The sequence below is a fragment of the Piliocolobus tephrosceles genome, chromosome 17 (genome assembly GCF_002776525.5).
Source record: "Piliocolobus tephrosceles isolate RC106 chromosome 17, ASM277652v3, whole genome shotgun sequence".
Taxonomy (NCBI): Eukaryota; Metazoa; Chordata; class Mammalia; order Primates; family Cercopithecidae; genus Piliocolobus; species Piliocolobus tephrosceles.
In genome coordinates, this window is record NC_045450.1 from 19,992,513 (window position 1) to 20,016,700 (window position 24,188).

Sequence of the window (24,188 nt, forward strand, 5' to 3'; positions counted from 1 at the left end):
TAGTGGTGGACACCTGTAATCCCAGCTACTCAGGAGGCTGAGGCAGGAGAATTGCCAGAACTCAGGAGGCAGAGGTTGCAATGAGCTGAGATCATGCCTTTGCAACCAGCCCAGATGACAGAATGAGACCCCGTCTCAAAAAAAAAAAAAAGCCGAGCATAGTGGTATGCGCCTGTCATTTCAGCTATATGGAAGGGTCGCTTGAGCCCAGAAGGTCAAGGCTTTACTGAGCCGTGATCACATCACTGCATTCCAGCCTGGCTACAGAGTAAGATCCTGTCTCAAAAAAAAAAAAAAAAAAAAAAAAAAAAAAAAAAAAGAGGCTGGGCGCGGTGGCTCACGCCTGTAATCCCAACACTTTGGGAGGCCGAGGTGGGTGGATCACCTGAGGTCAGGAGTTCGAGACTAGCCTGGACAACATGGTGAAACCCCATCTTTACTAAAAATACAAAAATTAGCCAGGCATGGTGGCATGCACCTGTAATCTCAGCTACTTGGGAGGCTGAGGCAGGAGAATCGCTTCAACCTGGGAAGTGGAGGTGGCAGTGAGCTGAGATCGTGCCATTGCACTCCAGCCTGGGCAACAAGAGTGAAACTCCATCTAAAGAAAACAAAAACAAAAACACTGAATTTTATACTTTAAAATAGTAGACCTTAGAGTATGTGAGTTGTATCTATAAAAAGAAAAAAGAAAAGAGGCTGGGCACAGTGGCTCACACCTGTAATCCCAGCACTTTGGGAGGCCAAGGCAGGCGGATCACGAGGTCAAGAGATCGAGACCAGCCTGGCCAACATGGTGAAACCCTATTTCTACTAAAAATACAAAAATTAGCTGGGTGTGGTGTTGCATGCCTGTAGTCCCAGCTACTCGGGAGGCTGAAGCTGAGGCAGGAGAATCGCTTGAACCCGGGAGGCAGAGGTTGCAGTGAGCCAACACCACGCCACTGCACTCCAGTCTGGGCGACAGAGAGAGACTGTCTCAAAACAATAATAAATATAAAAGAAATTTCATTATAGCCAGCGGAGCTGCCCCAGGGAGTGAATAGAAGCATCTGATCCCTCTCAGTTTCCTTGTGATAGGAATAGAAGTTACCGAAGCAAACACTGCAGAATTGGAAAGTGCTTTATTTCAGGGAAATATGAAGGGAAATGAATGCTATTATAACTTGGTATAGCAGAAGAAATGGCTAGTTTTGCTTTCCAACTACAAACATAAATGAGGATCTCAGCACTTAAGGTAAAACGCAATAAGCACAAAAGGAGAGTTCACTGGGGACTGACTCCCTCATTTACTGTAGAAATTATGAGAACCAGCAGCAACATTCCTCGAGCATCCATCTCAACACCAAGTTCCTTTGTTTTATTTACCAGATGACCAGGAATCATAGATCAGTTTGGCTGCAACTGTGTCTTCCACTGCCATTCCTGGAATAGACAGAAATTTTGTTCACCTTTGGTCAGAACAACTTTTCCTGAAACAACCCAGGCCCCATCGCTGGCAGTTTCCTGATATGTGTCCATGTTACCAATGCCCATTGGAATAATAGGGACTGATACTCAGAGGTGAGTTCAGGCTTAGATGGTCCACAAAGGGGCAGAGAATATGACACTAAGAAACACCCACCAAAAAATTGTGTGTCCTTCTAAATCTAGCACAGGGCTGAGCAAACTTTTTTTTTTTGAGACAGAGTCTCGCTGTCGCCCAGGCTGGAGTGCAGTGGGGTGATCTTGGCTCACTGCAACCTCCACCTCCCAGGTTCAAGCAATTCTCCTGCCTTAGCCTTCTGAGTAGCTGGGATTACAGGCGCATGCCACCAGGTCTGGCTAAATGTATATATGTATATTTGTATATTTAGTAGAGTTGGGCTTTCACCATGTTGGCCAGGCTAGTTTTGAACTCCTGTCAGGTGATCCACCTGCCTCGGCCTCCCAAGGTGCTGAGCTTACAGGCATGAGCCACCAGGCCCAGCCTGAGCAAACTTTCTAAAAGGATCAGACAGTAAATCTTTTAGGCTTTGTGGGCCACAGGGTCTCTACTACAATTATTCAACTCTGCCTTCAGAGTAGAAAGTACAGCCAACAGGTAGACAAAAGAGCCCGACTGTGTATCAGTGAAATTATGTATGGAACTGAAGCTTGAATTCTGTATCATTTTCATACATCATGAAATATTTTCTCCCCCTGATCATTTGAAAATCTAAAAACCATTTCAAGCTCGTAGGCCACACAAAAGCAGGAAGCTGGGCGGGTCTGGCCCACAGGCTGCAGTCTGCTGACCCTTGGTCCAGTTCAAACGCTGCATCCTTTGGCAGCTCTCCTTTGTCTTGTAGTTTTGGTAGATACCTTAACCTCTGCACCCAGCGCAGAAACATAATTAGGTACTTGATATGCATCCATTAGGTGAAATGATGTGCCAATAAACTAATCCCCAAAAGTAAGAAAGCAAAAATTGCCAGAAACAACAGAACAAGTTTCTGCAGCATTTTGGCTCCTTAAGTGGGGGCTGGCTGACCTCTGATCTGCCATGACCTCTGAAGCTTTCAGACAAAACTGGATCCATGTGATGTCTTTGAACCAGGCTCCAGATAAAGTTTTATTGCCTTTGTCTTCCAGTATATGAGAGATTTTAAAGACATTTACCAACCTGCAAGGTATGCATACTTAACCAATGGCATGGGCTCTGGGTGGCCAGAACACCCTTGATGCTCTGCCAGGCATTAACTCTTTTGCTGCTTGATTTTGACGTATGGAAGGTCATGAGAGGGGACAGAGGACACTCTTTTTTTTTTTTTTTTTTTTGAGACAGAGTCTCGCTCTGTCACCCAGGCTGGAGTGCAATGGCGCGATCTTGGCTCACTGCAAGCTCCGCCTCCCAGGTTCAAGTGATTCTCCTGCCTCAACCTCCCAAGTAGCTGGGATTGCAGATGTACACCACCACGCCTGGCTAATTTTTGTATTTTTAGTAGAGACAGAGTTTCATCATACTGGCCAGGCTGGTCTCAAACTCCTTAGCTCAAGTGATCTGCCCACCTCGGCCTCCCAAAGCGCTGGGATTACAGGCATAAGCCACCGAGCTCAGCCTGTTCCCATGTACTTCTGTTTCCTTCAATCTCATAGGGTGGAAGAGGACCTGGGGCAAGGGACAGACTGGCCACCGGGACCCCACCCTTTGTTGGGCTTCTATAAGGTACCCCATACAACTCAGGTGGTAGGAGGCTCCCCGTGGAAGCCCTCCTCGAAGCAGCAAGTGAGAGAGTAGGGAAGGAGGGAATGAACAGGGCTCAGGCTATACTTTCTATCTGACTCTCCTTCAGGTTGGGTCTCTGCCATTTCCCTTAAGGATCCTGTCTTTTAACATCTTAGTTCCCTGCCCCCTCCATCTCTGAAGGGTACCTTCTGAGTTTCATTAAGATCTGCACCTAACTGATTCATTTGATATGCACATCCCACCTAATCCTCACTGGTAACAGGTGGTGAGGAAACTGTGGCCTAGAGAGGCCAGATCACTTGCCTAAGGACACGTGCCTTTGAGTGGCAGGGAAGGGACTCCGACCCAGGACTGCTCAGTTCCAGAGTTCATGGGCTTCATCACTAGGCTAAGCCATGTAAATAATTGACCTGAATGATGGAGCACAATGATTCAGCTGCAGAGTCTGGTGGTCATTGCTCTTCCCACCAATGGGTGAACCTGCCTTGTGCTCTAGTTGGATTTGTGCCCAGGGAACAGTGGATCTTACCCAAAGACTTGAACACCGTGGTCTTCTCACAGTGGGCTGGCTTCACTCCCTTAATCACTTCTCCCAGCTCAGCAAAGATCTCGGCCTAGGAAACAAATATACGCTGACCCAGGCATGAAGCTAAAGTCTGTTCAGGGTTGGCTTTTGAAGCCAGCCCAGGGAGTTCCTGAACTGGATAAGAGAGAAATTTGATTCAAAAAAAATTATTCTTTGTATACTGAACGATATAGGGAAGAGGCTGGCCCCCTAAATCCTTTTGGGGTGGCATTTGCTTTTGTGATACCATAAAATGTGATACCATTTTATGGTATGTGATACCATATGGTTATGTGATACCATAAACACAGAGATTCAAGTTGGTGTCCAGGGAGCTGTCCTGCCAAGATCATTGTGTCAGTGAGGAAATAGACATGCATACCAGCAGCTCCCTTCTTGTTTTGATGCTGATTATAACAGTAAAATGAGGCCAGAAGGTGGATAACACAGTCTTATCGTGTTGGCCACATTGGGAAGGTTTCCAGGCTGCAAGAAGCTTCCAATCCCACTGCTTTATAGGACAGCCCAGCAAAAAAATAAAATCCATTGAGCTTCTCCTTCCAGGAACACACATGTCACCACCTATAATGCCCACATTTTTCTGCAATGGAATTAAAGAGAGTTGCAAAATGTTTAGGAGCTCCCTCCCCTACAAGGAGATGGGGTGACTGAGGTCTCGAGCAGACCTAACTGGAAGGGAAGTTAATGAAACCCTGGGATTCAGGTGAGGCCAGCCAGGTGGCAGCCCTGACCCGGGTCAGAAGAGCCTCACCCCTGACAACAGGACATCTCCAGACTCCTTCAGGGCAGCCTCCTGGGAATCCACGTACAGCACAGCTTCCTTCATGAGCTCATCATCCAGTTCTCTCCAGTCAGGTCGGCTGGCTCCGACGGCTAAGAGACAGCAAAACAGACCCTAAGCCCAGGATTAGTGCCAAAGGCTACTAAGAAAGCCAAAGCATAGGAGTGAGGTGAACAAAGGACCCGTGAGCACACTCAGATTCAAAATAACCCCTCATCCCCCAGGCCATGCCTCTCCCAAGCAGTAAGACCAAATACCTTATTAAGAAATAGGCCGGGTGTGATGGCTCACACCTGTAATCCCAGCACTTTGGGAGGCTGAGGCAGGTGGATCACTTGAGTCCAGGAGTTTGAGACTAGCCTGGCCAACATGGTAAAACCCCGTCTCTACTAAAAATACAAAAAATTATCCAGGTGTGGTGGCTCACACCTGTAGTCTTAGCTACTCTGGAGGCTGAGGCACGAGAATTGCTTGTACCTGGGAGGCAGAGGTTACAGTGAGCCAAGATCATGCCACTGCACTCCAGCCTGGGCAACAGAGTGAGGCTGCATCTCAAAGAAAAAAAAAAAAAAATACTACCTACCATTTTGCCTTTCTAGTCCATATCCCACGTCATTGCCAAAAGATTTTGAGACGACACAGCATTCATTTACAGGGTGTCTACTATCTGTGGGATGTTTTGCACATACTATTTATAGTTCTCACAAGTACATTTCAAAGTCTGGTTCTCACTTAACAGATGCACAAATGGAGGCTCAAAGAAGCGAAGGTGTTTGCCAAGGTGAAGGATCGGATGGGTGAATCTAGGTCTGAGAGAGCCCCTGTGCTTTCACACCTCTTCTGCTTAACGGGAGCAACAACTTCCTCACGAAAATCCCGAAACAGAGACATCACATGGAGCTTATTCATACCCCACTCTCCTCTTGATCTTCATCATTCCCATTCCTCACCCCTAACCAGTTCTTTTAATATCTATTTTTTTCTTTTTGGAGAGAGGGTCTCACTCTGTTGTCCAGGCTGGAGTGTAGTGGTGCAATCAGAATTCACCACGGGCTGGGCGCAGTGGCTCACGCCTGTAATCCTAACACTTTGGAAGGCTGAGGTGGGTGGATCACTTGAGGTCAGGAGTTCAAGACCAGCCTGGCCAACATGGTGAAACCCTGTCTCTACTAAAATACAAAAATTAGCGGGGCATGGTAGCACATGCCTGTAATCCCAGCTACCTGGGAGGCTGAGGCAGGAGAATCTCTTGAACCTGGGAGTCGGAGGTTGCAGCAAGCCAAGACTGTGCTACTGCGCTCCAAACCAGGCGACAGAGCGAGACTCGATCTCAAAAAACAAACAAACAAAAACTCACCACAGCCTCAAACTTCTGAGCACAAGTGATCCTCCCGCCCTCAGCCTCCCAAACTGTTGGGACCACAGGTACATGCCACCGTGCCCCTTTCCTTCTCCTCACCCCCGGTTCTCTCTTAACTCATGACAAAAAAAAAAAAAAAAGCCCAGTGTCAGGGTCATGGAGAAGTCTTAGCAGAAAGAAAACTGACTTCTGACTTCATCCTGGCCCTGAATTATCCACATCCTCTGTGGAGTCCAGGACCAGAATGATGAATCCAAGGTGTCTTGCCCCCTGGCACTGGGACACAGGAGAATGCAGAGGCTGCCACCAAATGCCTGCAAGGCCAGAGAGGTAATGAAAATGAGCAAAGCTGGTCAGAGGGACTGGATTAGATGTGGTGGAGACTGAGGGGCGGAGAAGCCAGCGGGCCCTTCCAAAGGGGATAGTCATTGTTCAGCTCCAGCTAATTATTACCATGTGTGAATGTAGATCCACTGTTACCAGATATGCCCCAGTTGTTTTCGTAAAAGAGAAACAGGAAATCTATTTGCATATGTCACTCCTTGAGTTTTAGATCACTCTATGGTCCAAACCAAACACATCTGCTGACTGGATCCAGCCCCTGGCCGGCTAGTCTTTGAAAACTGCTATAAAGCCTTATACAAATATAAGACAGCATTTATATGCCTTCTTCCGCTGCCGCCCAGTTTTCTCCATTTGTTCCCTCCCGTTCTGTTCTCCTTCATTCTAATTTCCAAAGACAGTTGTGTAAAAATGTCCATCTTGAAGGTTGTTTGTGCAGAGAGTTCTATAGAACAAAAGCACTAGCTAAGGAAGCTTGTAAATAAATCATAAGCTGGTGGGAACAAAATCCCCCTTTCTCAGGCCATTCCTTCTCACTGGACTCTTTCTCCCGCATAACCACCGCTTATGAGCGGAGCAAGTTCTCAAAGGGTTGTGTGAGGTCACTCAGGCGGATGGAGGTAGGCCAGGCAGTGAAGAGAGAGAAGCCTGACTCAGACAAGGCTCTGGCTTGGCTGTGATGAGGCTAAATGAGTGAGGGTCGAAGATAGGCTGACAGAGTGTGGGGGCAGGAGGAGGGAGGCATGGGGGAGGTTGGAACTGGGCCTGTCACTCCGCCGAGCTGTAAACTAAGTAGAATCTGTTGGTGTTTCCCTGTTGTCTGCGCTTGTGACACATTTTTCTTAAATGTATGTGTTGCCTCTGTGAACACATAAACCAATCTTGTCCCTGGGCCAGGAAAACAGAAGAGATGGCTTGACTCAAAATCAAGTCAGCCCTTCCTGGAGAGTGATTCCAAGTGAGAGAGGGATCCAACATAAGGGAGATTCTCTGTGGATGGATGTGAGGATGGAGAGTCCATATGACAGGGAATTTGGGTCTTCTCTGCAAGCTGAGAATGGTCCCAAGGAAAGGGGCTCCCCCATCCTCCAATGTGAGGAACTGAATCCTGCCACACCATGGGAGCCTGGAGTAGGACCCCTGAGCATGAGATGAGATTGCAGCCTGGGTGTCGCCCAATTTCTTTTTTCGTGAGACTTTGCACAGAGGATCCAGCTACCTACACCCGGTCTCCTGAACCACAGGAACTGTGAGATGATAATAATGTGTTGTTTTAAGCTGGGGAAAAAAAAATCAAGTCCGTCTTCCTGAAGATGCAGCCTTGGAAACCCATTTCACCATGAACAGGTTTCCCTTTGATTTCCCAAGTCCTTCCAGAAATGGTCTTATTGTCCATAAACTCAGCCCTGACTCACCTCTTACCCATTCCCTGGACCCAATCTGACCACGAGTCCCATGCTGGTGGAAATCTGAGACTTTCAAATTACTTTGATCCCTTCCTCAAACATGCCATGTTCGCTTCCACACTCAAGGCCTTTGCATCTGCTGTTCTCTCTTGGGGACAGCTTCAGCTGATCTGATCAGCTGTTGGCATGGCTGGCTCTTCCTCTTCATTCAGCTCACAGCTCAAAACCCACATCTTAGAGAGCTTCTCAGATAACCCTATTGAAAACACCTCTCTCTGCTTCTACCTGCCACTTCCACCACCGGCCTCTATCACCCAGGGCCTTGTTCTTTCTGGTCTCGTCTTTAGCCAGAACTATCTAGTTCCATTATGTGTTCATTTGTTGTCTATCTTTCCTCACTGAAATTAACCACCAGGAAACCAGCGACCTTGACTGTCTGGTTATTGTGGCATCCCCAGCATCTAGAAGAGTGCCTGGCACATGGTAGAGATTCAGTCAGAATGTATGATTGGATACGTCATCATTTTACTTGGCTCTTGCCTGCTCGTCTGCCCACGTGTGCAATGCTCTTAGCTTCTGAGTTCACACCATGTGCTTGTCACTAAAACACAGGGCACCGAGACCATCTTTAAATCCTCTAGAATTTGCCTGCTCTGCTCACCAGAATTCAGTCTTCCTGTTGGAAGGCGATAATGAGTATTATTTAAAGCTTGGACCCTGATGATAGAGTGCCTCAGTTCAAATCCCAGCTCTGCCATCAAGAACCTCTGATTTCGGGCTGGGCACAGTGGCTCACACCTGTAATCCCAGCACTTTGGGAGGCTGAGGCGGGCAGACCATTTGAGATCAGGAGTTCAAGACCAGCCTGGACAACATGGTGAAGCCTCATCTTTCCTAAAAATACAAAAAAAGTAGCTAGGCGTGGTGGCGCGTGTCTGTAATCTCAACTACTCGGGAGGCTGAGACAGGAGAGTCAGTTTATATGGGAGGCAGAGGTTGCAGTGAGCTGAGATCATGCCAGTGCACTCCAGCCTGGGTGACAGAGTGAGACTCCATCTCAAAAAAAAAAAAAAAAAAAAAAAAGTGTGACTTTGGAAAAGTTATGTAATTTCTCCACGCCTTGGTTTATCCCCCTGTAAGATGGGGTTTATGATAGTAGTTACTGCCTTGTAAGTTGGTTATAAGTATTAAATGACATTATACATAGAATAATGTCATTTAATATAAATAGAATAATGTCATTTAATATACAAAGAATTATACAAAGAATTTGGGACAGCACCTGCAATAGTATTAGATATAGACCAGCTCTTGCTGTAACACCCAGAGCCATCTGAAGGTCTACAGAGGCCTCAGGCACCCTCATGTCTACAGTCCCCTCTCTTGCCCCTGTCCTATCACATATATTAAAAAGCATGTGCATGTCACATACAAAATTACAGAACAAAAGAAATTTAAAGTTTTATAATTCTTAGTGTTAAGAACAAATGACTCATTTGGCCTTTGTGATTTAAACTCCATCACAGTTCAGAATTGAGCTGTGAATTACCATTTACCATAATTTTATATGTTATGGCCAGGCATAGTGGCTCATACTTGTAATCAATCCCAGCACTTTGGGAGGCTGAAGTGGGTAGATTTCTTGAGGTCAGGAGTTCGAGACCAGCCTGGCCAACATGGTGAAACCTCGTCTCTACCAAAACTTACAAAAAATTAGCTGGGCATGGTAGCACATGCCTGTAGTCCCAGCTACTCGGGAGGCTGAGGTGGGAGAATCGCTGGAACCCAGGAGGCAGAAGTTGCAGTGAGCTGAGATCTTGCCACTGCACTTCAGCCTGAGTGACAGAGTGAGACCCTGTCTCAAAAAAAGAAAAACAATTTACATTTTATAGAACATTAAATATTCATTAGTTTCAGATTTGTAATTTCCCTTTTACAGTTTTTGGAGCAAATATTGTTTGTTTGTTTTTTAAGACAGAGTCTCACTCTGTTGCCCAGGCTAAAGTACAGTGGCACAATCTTGGCTCACTGCAACCTCTGCCTCCTGGGTTCAAGCCATTCTTGTGCCTCAGCCTCATGAGTAGCTGGGACTAGAGGTGCAAGCCACCAGGCCTCGCTAACTTTTGTATTTTTAGTAGAGACAGGGTTTTGCCATGTTGACCAGGCTCAAACTCCTGGCCTCAAGCAATCCAGCTGCCTCAGTCTCCCAAAGTGCTGGGATTACAGGCATGAGCCACTGCACCTGGCCAAATATTATTTTTTTCAATCTCACACATTTTCAAGGCCCTTAAATAGCTTGGGCATTCTGCATGAATAAACTAACTCTACAGATGTACCCAACTGGTCCAGTCTAGAGAGTAGCCTGGCCACCACCCATCATGCCTTATGGAGCCACTCTACTTACCATTGATGTGAGCCCCTGGCTTCACCCATTCACCAAACAAAATGGGCTCTGTTGCCAGGGTAACTGTGATGATCACATCTGCACCTGCCACAGCCTCCTGGACCGAAGAACAGACCTGTACCTCTCCTTGCACTGTGTCTGCAAACTTCTCTGCATTTTCTTTGGTGCGGTTCCATATCCTCACCTTCATTGGGAGTAACAAGAAGGACACTAGTGCCATTTTGTGGCTGCTTATGTTACGCTGAGCCCAGGGATGCAAAGGGAAAGTTGAACCTCTGGGATGGGGCTGATGGTTATCTAAATCACTCCTAAATCATTCCCCATGGAGAATGGACATTTGATCAGGGGTAGCATTAACTTAGACATCTGGCCAGGTATTTGAAAATGAGCTTCTCTACCACTTTCCCCTTTTAAAAAGGGTAGAAGTATTTCACTTCTAGGCCAAGATGCACAGCCTCAATAGCTAAATAGCTATTATATATTAATAGCATAATAATTAGCAGAGCAAGTTCTGGAGCCAGGTAGACTTGGAACCAATCTCTGCTACTTCCTGAAATTGCTTCATGGCATTCAGCCTTAGTTTCCACGTCTGTAAAATGGAAGTCATAACTGGCAAAGTCTGTGTGGAACTCACACTTTACGTCCGAGACCCCGTAAAGGAGTTGTAATGGGCGGGAGATTCATACAAAGGATTATTTATGACAGTGTTTTTCATGGAATAACTTGATTGGTGAAGGATACTTAGGAAATTCAAGATCAGAAGAGTTTGAAGGTAAATGGCACAGCCAATGAAAAGGCCAAGAATGGTAGCTACAGCTGGAATCCTGAAAGCTGCTGGGGTTAGGGGGTGGGACAGTGGCCCCGCCAGAAGCTGGGGACTTGCCGACTTGCTTGACAGGTTTCAATGTTTGGGTCAAGGGCTTGTCACCTGTCAACTGAAAATAAGGCCTACAGAATTTCTTATAAGGGAATATAATACATACAGAAACAAACTTCATGTCTAAGCATGTTCACCAAGCAAGGTGAAAAACAGAACATTTTGCCCAGCCAGAAGCGCATGGTTAACCTCTTCACCTTTCTTAATAGAAGACTATGCAAATTTTATGCAAAAATTAGATAACCTGAAAAGTGATGTTAGAACATTCAGTAAGAGAGGATATAAAATGGTGCGTATCTAACATGACTAAAACTATGTTATAAAAAGCTGAAGAGGAAAGATCAGAGAACATTAACTGCCTTTGAAAACAGATAAAAGGGCATTTTTCTTTTGTTTTCTTCCTTGTATTAAAAGTAATGGCAACCGGGCGCAGTGGCTCATGCCTGTAATCCCAGAACTCTGGGGGGACAAGGCAGGTAGATCACCTGAGGTCAGGAGTTCGAGACCAGCCTGGCCAACATGGTGAAACCCCATCTCTACTAAAACATACAACAATTAGCCAGGCGTGGTGGTGGACACCTATCATCCAAGCTACTGGGGAGGCTGAGGCCCAAGAATCACTTTAACCCAGGAGGTGGAGGTTGCAGTGAGCCGAGATTACGCCACTGCACTCTAGCCTGGGCGACGGAGCAAGACTCCATCTCAAAAAAAAAAAAAAAAAAAAAAAAACTGCAATTACTTTTGCACTCATCTAATTTTAAGTCTATATTTCCCAAGGCAGTGGTTTTATTTTCATCATTAAATCATACTCTGAATCTGCCCCATCCCTTTCATACACACACATAAAATAAAATAGCATCAAACATTCCCAGGGGAAGCATGAGCCGCAGAGAAGGGAAGGTGGACCAGTATGGAGACTGTAAAAGAGAGAGGCTGTGGCTTACTGGTCTCCAGGTCTCATCCCACCCAGTTTCTTGATCCATAACCTTGAATACTTAAAACCTCTGGATTCTCCTAAGAAAAACATAATAGGCAGGGGCTAAAAGGACAACTGAATGTATACAAGAGATATAAAAGAATCTTTTAACCGAGTAAGCTTGCTGTATCCTCAGACAAATGCCCTGTGAATTGAGGACTGGAAACAGGTAACTAGATCTTCCCCCAACTCTTATCATCCATCCCCTTCTGGGAAGTCATGAAGATACAACAATGGTCTAGGTGGGGCTCACAACTTAATTATTTCAGAATAACCTGTGGTGCAGTGAAGGAGTATAGACAGGTCAAGGACCGCCCCCTTCCCTCTTCTCTCCCACCCCCGCCCCGGGACTTACCTCCTTAAAGGAGAACTGCTCTGTGAAGATCTCATAGTGGCTGTAGGCCTGGACCCCAGCTCCAAGGATGCACAGCACTTCACTGCTGGGGGGTTTCAGAAACTGTGTGAGAGAATGAAGTGGCAAAGGTCAAGGGAGACCCTAGCAGATAGGTACAAAAGTAAGACGGTTTGAGTATCAGGTGTCTTCTGCCCTCTCTTCTGCCTCCCTCAAGAGCTTGCAGGCAATCAAGAGAATTCCCTTTTGTGTCTTAGTTTCCCCTGTGTCGAGTGCGAAGAGAAGGAAGAAGGCTTCACTGAACAGCTAATGTATGCCAATGCTTTACCCCCATGATCTCATTTAGTCTAGACATTGGCCCTACGAGTTGGGGACTCCTATTATCTTCTTCTTACAGATGAAGAGACTGAGGTCCAGAAAGGTGAACTTGCTCTGGGTGTTACAACTATTTTTTTAATTAATTAATTAATTTATTTATTTGTTTATTTTGAGACGGAGTCTCGCTCTGTCGCCTGGGCTGGAGTGCAGTGGCACGATCTCAGCTCATTGCAACCTCTGCCTCCTGGGTTCCAGTGATTCTCCTGCCTCAGCCCCCCAGGAGCTGGGATTACAGGTGTGCCCCATCACAACCAGCTAATTTTTGTATTTTTGATAGAGATGGGGTTTCACCATGTTGGCCAGGCTGGTCTCCAACTCCTGACCTCAGGTGATCTGCCCATCTCGGCCTCCCAAAGTGCTGGGATTACAGGCGTGAGCCACTGTGCCTGGCCGGGTTTTACAGCTATTAAAGAGCACAGGGAGGCTCTAAAGTTACATCTTCCATACCCCAAAGCCCATGTCCTTTCTTCTATATCATTGGGTCTCAGGTGCGTTCTCAGCCATACCCACTTCTCAGAGCTCTGAGCTGCTTCTCAGAGCTGCCTGGATGCTGTGAGCCCTTCCTTCCCAGGGTTCTATCTATATTCGCCAAGCCCACTCTGTTGATCCTTTCACAGCCTCTGTCTTCCTCTAAAGACGAATGTAGAATTAGCATTTGTGGCACCTCCTGAGGGTGTCTGTGTTTGAGAGCAGGGTTCTGTGATCAGCTCATGTCCAGTGCCACCTCTCCAATGAAGCCTTTCTGACCTCCTTGATAGAATGCACGAGGCAATAGCCTTATTTGTTTGTAGATTTTCTTCTAAAGGCTTAAGCCCCATGAGGACAGAGGTAGTCTTATTTGCACAGAATTGGTACACACCTACTATGACCTACAAGAGGTAGCACTAGGCTTCTCAACCTTGGTACTACTAACATGTGGGCTGGACAATTCTTTGTTGGGGAGGGGCACTATCCTCGGTATTATAGGATGTGCAACAGTATCTCTGGTTTCTATCCATTAGATGTTAGTAGCATTTTCCACCCCTTCAAGTTGTGGGAACTAAAAATGTCTGCACTCTCCTAAATGTCTTTGGAGCAGGTGACAAACTCATGGTCAGTGGAGAAGCACTGGCATAGAGGAAAGACATCACTTGGCCCTCGACACCGTATATATTAAATAAAACCCTCTTCTGTCTTTTCTCGATTTCATTTAGTAAACTTTGAGTTCCCTGGGGTCTGTTCTTTCATACAATGCTACTCACTGGAATTCTGGAGTATAATATTTAAAAAGTGAAAAATCTTCTTAACTACTAATTACTAGCAAAATATCATCTCTGAAATATTAGGAATTAATTTTATCTCCTGCAGCTACAGAAGGAGAGATACCATTCTGTGCCATAAAATATAGTTCGACGTCTCTGATTTGAAAAGGTTTCAAAATGATAATATCCACAAGACTAGAAATCTTATGTTTCTGTCTGATAAGGATAATTAGATGATTTTTTTCCTTGTTACCATTTTCTTCTGTTCTCAGTTAATATGAATCTATTCTTGCAAGTACAGCTGAGCTTCAGAAATTGTTACAGTATCCCATAAAAATAACCTTCAATTTCCTAAACTAAATGTGTAATTCTGATTGGTTGTCTTGCTTGATAATTTGTTGCCCTGGTAATAGTGTGATAATTGATATTTTAAAAAAATTTTTGTTTTTCGAGACAGTCTGGCTTTGTTGCCCAGGCTGGAATGCAGTGGTGTGATCTCAGCTTACTGCAACCTCTGCTTCCTGGGTTCAAGTGATTCTCGTGCCTCAGCCTCCCGAGTAGCTGGGATTACAGGCATGCACTACCACGCCTGGCTAATTTTTTTTTTTTTTTTTTAGTAGAGATGGGGTTTCGCCATGTTGGCCAGGCTGGTCTCGAACTCCTGACCTCAAGTGATCCACCTGCCTCGGCCTCCCAAAGTGTTGGGATTACAGGTGTAAGCCACTGCACCCAGCCGATTTTTAATGATACATTTATAAGATTTATTAAATAGCATTAGTGGCACTTCAATCTTTTCTCATAAGCATGTAGGTTAAGTACATGTATATGAATCTGCTAGGTTTCTCATTTAAAGAGTCTGAAAGTCTGTTTCATTTGCATTTTCCAAGGCCTTGCATGGTCTGGCCCTCCCATCTCTATAGTCCTCTCTCATACCATCATGCCATGTTCCCCTGTACTTCCTGTCTTCCAGCCATACTGGCTTCCTTGCAGCTTCCCAAGCTCATGTACTTCCTCCAACCACAGGGCCTTTGCATGAATTAATTCCTCGCCATAGGATGCTAGGCTGCTTTGTCCCCTCTGCCCCTCACAAGTAACTCCTATTATCCTTCAATCTCAGCTCAAATATCCCTTACAGAGGCACAGCCACAGACTAGATCAAGATATACTGCTTTACACGCTCATAACACTTGTCAGCATTGTAGTTTCATATTTATTGGCGTGATTTTTTGTTTGTTTGTTTGTTTTGAGACTGAGTCTCACTCTGTCGTCCAGGCTAGAGTGCAGTGGTGTGATCTCGGCTCACTGTAACCTCCGCCTCCAGGATTCAAGCAACTCCCTTGCTTCAGCCTCCCCACTAGCTGGGATTACAGGCACCTGCCACCTTGCCCAGCTAATTTTTTTTTTTTTTTTTTTTTGTCTATTTAGTAAAGATGGGGTTTTGCCATGTTGGTCAGACTGGTTTTGAACTCCTGACCTCAGGTGATCTGCCTGTCTCGGTCTCCCAAAATGCTGGGATTACAGGTGTGAGCCACTGCACCCAGCCTGTTGGTGTGATCTTTGGACTACATCTTGTCTCCCCCACTGGACCCTGTACTACATGAGGGCAGGTAATGTATCTGGTTTTGCTTATTCCATGCTGAGCATAGAACCTTGCACTTGGTGGGCACTCAAATATTTGTTGAATAAATACATGTCAGTGGTAAACCCTGATACATACTGTCACCTTGAGAAAACATATCAGTCTTCAATGTAGCTTATGTGAGACCCAAGCACAGAAAATGTATTATGTTCATCAGACCCTAGAGCTCCCTATACTTATTCTCCCCCACAAAAGCCCTAAATAAAAGAGAAGTAGTGGACAAGATTCAAGGCAACAAGTAAAATAGACCCTTTGTTCCTTATTGAAAGTGTTCATCTGAGCCCCTGGAAATAAAGCTGTAAAGTTTCAGCCTAAACTTTGAAGTGTCAAAACTTTGAAGTGTCAACCCGAGGCTTCTTGATTCTTCTGGGAGCACAGATTTTCATTAATGCAACAAAGCAGTGTTATTGCAGGCTGGGTCTACCAAAAGTGTGGTTTCCAGACCTGGTTGATCCTTACTCTCTGTGTTTTGATTCAGTAGGCATGGGAATCGGAGTTTTTAAAAACTTCCCTAGCTAATGCTGCTGCATAGCTTGCTTATGTTGGAGATTTCTCATCTGGGACAAGACCATGTGGCCTCAAAAGAACCCACAGGCGTCTGGTTGTATGACTTCAGTAAACCCAAGTTTCTATTCTTCGCTGCATAAAATGAAGCCATTAATACTTTCCCTGCCTTCCTCACAGAAACTCATGGTCCAGACAAGGGGCTGGAAATGATTCTGAAAAAGACTAAAGCTCTTTATAAATGACAGGTAGTAATAGGAGATTCATTCCGTTCCCAAATTACCAGCAAACGTAGCAAGGGGTCCTTGATTACTTGAGTCAGGTCTGGATATAACTAAAAACCAGTTCATTGAGGTGGGTGCTGTTGGTCTACTCCCTTCGTATACAATTAGCAGATTAATCCTTCCATTCTTCCCCCCACCCCTCCAGGAGGTACCTAGAAAACACCTGGTCTTTGCTGCTACACCTTTCCCTGGGTTACCATGTTCCCTTTATAATAACTTAGGAAAACCAGTGTCCCAAGACCTTGTACTTCCACATTTAATGTGAAAGACTCCAGATTCCAATCGTTCCCACAAACACCCTGTTTTCTAAGCCTGATCCTCTTAACTCTAACTTCTAAAAATGCTGTTTTTCTTATAGGATGACTTGACATTGCTTACCATTCCCTCTGCCCGGAGCACCCCTCTGCGTTTCCGCATGGTTCACTAACTCACTGCTTTCAGCTTTGACTCAAATGTCACCTTCTCAGTGAGGTCTTTCTTGGATAATGTAAAATGTGACACCTTCTCCCATACTCTCACTTCTGCTTTATCTTCATCTTTCTAACATGTTATGTGACTTTTTGGGTTGTTGGTTTTATTTTTTAGCAAATTCTAAGCACACTATTCATCATTTATTAATATGTGCTAATTATTTAATTACATATTATTTATTACTATTTAACACATTATTAAACTCAAAAGGTTTTTTTGTTTGTTTGTTTGTTTGTTTTGTTTTGTTTTTTAAGACAGAGACTCGCTCTGTTGCCCAGGCTAGAGTGCAGTGGCTCGATCTCGGCTCACTGCAACCTCCATCTCCTGAATTCAAACGATTCTCCTGCCTCAGCCTCCCGGGTAGCTGGGATTACAGGCACCCGCCACCAAGACCAGATAATTTTTGTGTTTTCACGAGAGATGAGGTTTCACCATGTTGACCAGGCTGGTCTCCAACTCCTGACCTCAAGTGATACTCCTGCCTCAGCCTCCCAAAGTGTTGGGAGTACAGGCATGAGCCACTGAAGCCGGCCTGTGTTTCCCTTTTTATTGGTATTGTCTACCTCCCCTATGTGTGCCCCTCTGTTTTGCTCACGGCCATTTCCCTAACATTTAGAACAGCGTCTGACACAGGATAGGAGTTCACTCAATACTTGTCGAATGAATACATGGATCTGGCTTGGCTCGGTTCAGTTCACTCTGCCTCTTGTGTAGTACTAGCTTTGGTCTATGGGACAATCATACTGTCTTACCAGGGGCAATGTGGTACAGGGACAAGAAGCCAGTCCTGGAAGCCAGAGAGGTCAGGTATTAAATTCTTACTCTAGCACTTATGAGCTGTGTGATCCTGGGCAATTCACAGAACCTCTCTGAGCCATATTCCTTGACCTGGAAGGTGGAGAGAATTTCTCATTTCTATTCTTCAAGACTGATGGGAAGATTGAGAATTATGCACATAAGGTACTTGGAATCTGGTCATGCACATTAAATGGTAGCTAATAATTTCATGAATTGCTGTGCTCACCTGATATATCTGACATCTGGAGTTCCAGCTATGTCCAACAGGAAACCAAAATAAGTTCCCTACTTCTCCTTTAGTCTCTCAAGATTGAGATAACAGACCCCACCCAACAGGTCACCTTCATAGTACAGCCAGCCATTCATCTTACCTTGGTGGCAATGGCAGAAACCGCAGCTGTTCTCTTTGCAGTTATGACATTTCCATCCATGACCTTGGAGGAAAGGAGAGACAGTGAGCAAGGGGCACCCCTGTCCACTACTTAAATTAGAAGAAACAGTTCTAAAATATTAGCCTAGGAAGTTTTATAGCATCCTACAAACAGCATGGGTTTGGTGTCAGCCCTGGATCCAATTCCTCCACTTAAGAGATAGGCAACTTTGAACAAACACTTTAATTTTTAAGCATTGGTTTCCTCACCTGTAAAAACAAAGATAATGCCAGCCATTCAGAGGGTTATTGTGAGGATTAAATGCACTGGCTTATCTGGAAACATCTAGCACATGCTGAGCCCTCAAGAACTGCCCGTTTTCTTTTCTCACCCTAGGATTCTCAAAACACCAAATTAAGAAGGAACTTGAGAGAGAAGGTTGCCGTTGACATTTGGACAAGGGCCGTGAAACTCTTAGTGGCTCTCTGTTCCTGCTGCACATGTGGAAAGCTTCATGAAGATGCTCACATACCACCCTTAGATTAACCCAGTCTGTATCTCTTCTAGGAGTCAGACCCAGACAGCCCAGGTGATTCTGATACACAGCGAAGGTTGAAAATTATGCCTTGCTAGTAACAGTCACCCTCTGCACCTTTCTCTGTTTATAATTTATTCATCTCAGCTGACCATCAAAAAAAAGGCATCATCAACCACATTTTACAGATGAGGAAGTGAATCACCAAGTTACTGAACAGATTCAGCTGTCATCTAGTTTCAAAGCCTTGGGTTCTACCCCCCTGGGGAACCACTGTTGGCAGGTATATGAATGCCGTCTCCATTGGATGAGTTGGGGAGAACTAGATATTCTCAAACGAGTGTTGAACAGCCAGATTCTTTGGCGATCCAGAAATTCAGGGGAAAAGGAAGGATGTTGTAAGACCCAGCTTGGAATGCACAGACCATAAGAGTTAACTATCAGACCTAGGATTGACTCGAGTCTTTCACTAACCAGCTATGTGACCTCAAGCAAAGTGACTATACTAACCTGAGCCTCGAGGACCTCAACAGAAATTGAGGGGAAGGAGAGTTAATAAAAACACCCATAGAGGAATTTCTCAGAATTGAATATGATCAGTGTCTCCTTCTTGGCACATAAGTGCCCAATATATGGCAGTTAAAATGGCAGTGGTCTTAGGAGAGTCTGGACCGTTGACTTAGACTGAGCAGCTCTGAAGTCCAGCCATGCTAATTGTTGGTTACATAGACCTCAATAAGTTGAACATGGTTGTTCTGACTCAATTTCCTCATCTATAAAGTGGAGGCAATCATATTACCCATCTCATAGAATGGTTTTAAGTATGAAGAGGATTAATAAATGTGAAATGTTTAGAACAGTGCCTGACGCTTTAAAAAGTACTCCATAAACGAGAGCTACTGTTACCTTTTGATACTATGATTAGATATTAAAACAGGTCACACCATATACCCCTCTGAAAAGGCTTCCAAGGATTACAGAACACCCCTTCTTTTCCATGTCGACAAGGATTCAGTAAGTAAATCTTCCCTTGGCTAATGGGTTTGTTCAAGCTGTGTATTTGGGGTAACTGAGTATAGGACAAGGACATATGCAAGAATGACAAGATTATTATTTCCACACTGTCACATGCTTGAGGCAGCAGTGGGCGCTGGTGCTGTGTTATGCATCTTCAGGCAGTCCTAGAAATAGATACATGAACACAGATAACCTTCACTGTTGCTGGTATCCAGTCACTTGCAGAGGGGCACATGTAGTCACAATCAAGACTCCCCCTGCTTGTGGAGAACTCACTTTTGAACTTAAATCTGGGCCCAGGGGCCCCATTCCACCCCGGGACAGGAAGTTGCTCACCGCCAGCAGGGTGCCATTGCTGGGCTCAAAGAGTAGCACAGTAGCCTGGTGGGAGGGGACGACCGAGGTGATGCCGCGGTCCTCGTAGAAGGTGACCAACTTGGTGGTCAGGGCATCCTCTGCAGCACTGTAGGCGGGCATGACCCCCAGGTAGCTACAAGGAGAGGGAGCAGCTTCAGCCCGTTTCCATCAATGCTGGGGTCTCTTAGAAAGTACCCATATACCTTCCTTTCTCTTTCCTTCGTCACCGCCCCACTGGCCCTCTCCCAGCCCCCGCATCCCTCTGCCCTTCCCTTAGACACTATGCATAATACGTTCAGAAGTCTGATTCTGGATCAGAAACCCATTCCAGCTCTGCCACTTAGTAGCTGTGTAAGCCTAGGTAAGTCACTTAACCTCTCTGAGTCTCAGTTTTCCACCAATAAAACGGTGGCATCAATATCTCCCCAGGTGGAGAGTGCGCTGAAATAAACAAGGTAACACCCGTAAAGCGCCCACAAGGTAACACCCGTAAAGCGCCCACAAGGTAACACCCATAAAGCTGCCCACCGGGTAGCGCCTATTAAAAGTGGCAGCTGTTAGCAACAATTAGGCAAGCCGTCTCTTCCCTTCTTCCACCGCTCCTCTTCCTGCTCCTCCTCTTCCCCCTTTCCAGTTTCTCCTGCCCCTGGCCCCGATCCTCCTCACTCACCCCCTGTGCTTGGTCACCGGCACCACGGTGCGCACGGGCTGCATGACCCCTCCTTCGGGACCGCTGGAGAAGTTGGCCAGGGCCGTCTCTAGAGGCGGGATGAGGAGGCTGGAGCTGCGGAGGTGTTCCTCCACCTCGGCCGCGCTCAAGAACGCCGGTACGCGGTTCATCTCGCCACTTGCCTTCTAACCTCAGTCTCCGCACCGCGATCCACGTACCCTCAGCTGTGCCCTATATGAGCGCGCCCGCTGCGCTGCGGAGCCGCCTGCTGGTCACAGCCCAGCCTCCGGGGGCGGAGCAACCCTACTCCGCCCCGCCAGCTCTCTCCTCCCGCTTCACCCACCTCGACCCCTAAGGGTGGGCGGGATGGGTCCCTTCCAGCGACGGATTCCCCAAGATGGGCATCGAGGTGGCGTGCTGGGAGTCAATATTGTTCGGTCCACTTTCTCAGTTCCTATAATCAGCTGTAGCCACATTCCTTGACTTTTGCATCCTACCTAACCCCTCCCCATTAACTCGCTTTTTGCTGCTGTCTGGGTCACCGTGCCTGGGAAAGAATGGACAGGGAAAACGGTAATGGGGCTCCTTTATTTCTTAAATTACTGCCTACTGCTAGGAGATAAAAGGAGACGGAGGCTTATTTAATTTTTTTTTTTTCCTTTTAATTCTGTCCGCATCTGGAGTCTCTTATCCTAGTCTTCCACCCACCTGTACCCCCAGATGTCTGGTCTTTGATTGCTAAGAATGCACAATTTTCTCACAGGCTAACTAACCTAACAAACCTTCACCTTTAAAGGGGGAAGTTTGCAGGGCAGGGTGTACTCATTTCCATCTCACGAAAAGCCAAATTGCAGGATCTTTTCTTCAAGGAGTTTTTACCTGAGATGGGGAAATAAAATTCGAAACAAATGATGTAAAGCTTAAGGCAATAAATCCAAGCCATCAAATCAGTAATAGGAAAAGTAAGTTAATTCAAAGAAAAGAGAGATTATTTTGACCTGGAGTGGTTAGATAAGGGCTTCATGAAAGAGTAGGGGCGAAACCAAGGTCTGAAATAATAATAGTAACGACAACAATGGTAACATCAGGTTATTGATCTTTACTATGTACCAGATACTGCACCATGCACTTCATGTATCTTATCTCATTTAATTATACAACAACCTCCAAGGTAGGGGGGTGTTGTTACTAGTTTTACTGTCCACTGGAGGCTCTGAGAAGGGAAGAAATTTAGTTCAAGATCATCCACCAAGTCAGCAGAGGAGTTGGCTTCGCCCCTTGGTTGGACTTCAGAATTATATGCCTAATCATTAAGCTACTTTGGCAGAAAGAGAGGAAGAGGCCATTACGGGCCAAGTAAAGCCCTGGGGTGGAAGGCAAGTTGAAAAGCTCTGAGAACAGTGAGTTGCCAGATGTGTTAGGCTGGAATAAGTTGCTGAGGTCTAGGAGGATCAGGAGATAAAACTGAGAACAATGCTTGGAGTCAGGCAGCTAAGAACGGTGATTCCTAGGAAAGAAATTACATGCTTCAAGAGAATAAGCATTTAGAAAGATGGATCTTCTGCCAATGCATAGGATGGAATAGATGAGTGAGAGCAGAGCCCAGGAGACAGGTCAAGAGGCAGGACTGCTTAAGTTGTACTTTGTGGTATTTTGGTTGGAAGCTACACAGAACATTTTGTAGGAAATGGTCACATCATGATAAAAGACAGTGGATGAGTAAGTGTCAAAATCAGTACCAATGAAATGAGAAATTGTACATAATGTGTTTAGCAACAGTGCTTGGCGCAGAATAGCCACATAATAAGTGAACACTTACATTAGAGAGAAAGAGAAAGAGAGAGAGAGAGAGAGAGAGAGATACTGGTGGTTGGGAAAAGCTGATTTCAATGCACAATTTTGTTTCTTCAGTTCACCATCCCTAGAAATTTATGCCCAGAGCCGCTGGGCTTATAGAAATGTTTCTGGCCCATTATGTGTGTTATTAGCATCATTATTACATAACACTTATTGGGTTTAGAAAGCACAGAGATATAGCCCTGGCATGATAGCTCACACCTGTAATCCTAGCACTTTGGGAGGCCCAGGTGGGCGGATTACCTGAGGTCAGGAGTTCGAGACCAGTCTGGCCAACATGGTGAAATCCTGTCTCTACTAAAAATACAAAAATTAGCCGGGTGTGGTGGCGGGTGCCTGTAATCCCAGCTACCCGGGAGGCTGAGGCAGGAGAATCGCTGGAACCCGGGAGACGGAGGCTGCAGTGAGCCGAGATTGCGCCACTGCACTCCAGCCTGTGTGACACAGTAAGACTTTGGCCCTTTGTTTTTCTGAATGTAAACTAAAAACAAAATCCTATGACCCCCACCTACTGAATGAACCCCTCTGGGCCAAGGGGACCCCAGCAAAACCTTAAAGACTTAGTTTCCAGCCATGATGGGATGGCAAGTCAGACATGCTTTATTACATCCTCTCCCTTTTGGAGTTTAGACACAATTGAGCAGCCTTAATGTTAATACAGAGATCACAAGACTGACAGAACAGACTCGTTGTGGTAATACGATAATATATTATAAACAGGATCTAAGGCCATGCCAGGCAAAGGTTAAGTCATGCACCCTTACACTTGAAAGAAAAAGACTATGTTCTAACTGCCACAAAGTTTGTTTTCTCCAGCAGCTAAACAAGCACTGGCTTGAAGATAAGCAATATTTTTGTTTTTCTTTTCCCCAGCCCTGGTCAAAGAAGATAGGGAGCATGGCTGGGTGCAGTGGCTCACACCTGTAATCCCAGCACTTTGGGAGGCCGAGGCGGGCAGATCACTTGAGGTCAGGAGTTTGAGACCAGCCTGACCAACATGATGAAACCCCATCTCTACAAAAAAATATAAAAATTAGCCAGGTGTGGTAGCATGTGCCTGTAATCCCAGCTACTTGGGAGGCTGAGGCAGGAGAATCGCTTGAACCAGGGAGGTGGAGGTTGCAGTGAGCCGAGATCGTGCCATTGCACTCCAGTCTGGGTGACAGTGGTTCTCTCATTCTCTCTCTCTCTCTCTCTATATATATATATATATAGACACTCACGTATACATATATATATATATATATTTTTTTTTTTTTTAGACAGAGTCCCTCTCTGTCACCCAGACTGGAGTGCAGTGGCATGATCTCGGCTCACTGGAACCTCCACCTCCCGGGTTCAAGTGATTCTCCCGCCTCAGCCTCCCAAGTAGCTGGGATTACAGGTGCATACCACCACCCCCGGCTAATTTTTGTACTTTCAGTAGAGACAAGGTTTTGCCACGTTGGCCAGGCTGGTCTCGAACTCCTGACCTGAGATGATCTGCCCGCCTTGGCCTACCAAAGTGCTGGGATTACAGGCATGAGCCACCGTGCCCGGCTGAAGATAGGTAATATTAAGACAATTACAACTCATCCAGATAACAGATATTGACTAACTGATTCCTTGCTCCACCAGCCATAACTACAGCTTGATTGGACAAGAGACTGATTTCAGTATCTTTCTCCTGATAAGACTACCGACCATAGAATGGTTCTGGCTGACTTACAGAGGTTGCACACTTGCATGCCTTCATGTTCTGAAAAGACCTTTTGATGTATCAGGCTGAATTGTA

The 24,188-nt window shown here is 45.7% G+C and overlaps 1 protein-coding gene across 1 annotated transcript; it reads right to left on the bottom strand.

The window, feature by feature from the left end:
- Positions 1 to 1,107: 1,107 nt before the first annotated feature.
- On the bottom strand, positions 1,108 to 20,833 carry CRYM (crystallin mu). Its single transcript, XM_023225021.2, has 8 exons — positions 20,558 to 20,833; positions 19,867 to 20,020; positions 17,979 to 18,041; positions 12,296 to 12,397; positions 10,088 to 10,271; positions 4,546 to 4,667; positions 3,738 to 3,822; positions 1,108 to 1,425 (listed from the first exon to the last, which is right to left on the bottom strand). The coding sequence occupies exons 1-8, from the start codon at positions 20,725 to 20,727 to the stop codon at positions 1,361 to 1,363; spliced, it is 945 nt and encodes a 314-aa protein (XP_023080789.1). The 5' UTR covers positions 20,728 to 20,833; the 3' UTR covers positions 1,108 to 1,360.
- Between the last annotated feature and the right edge of the window lie 3,355 nt (positions 20,834 to 24,188).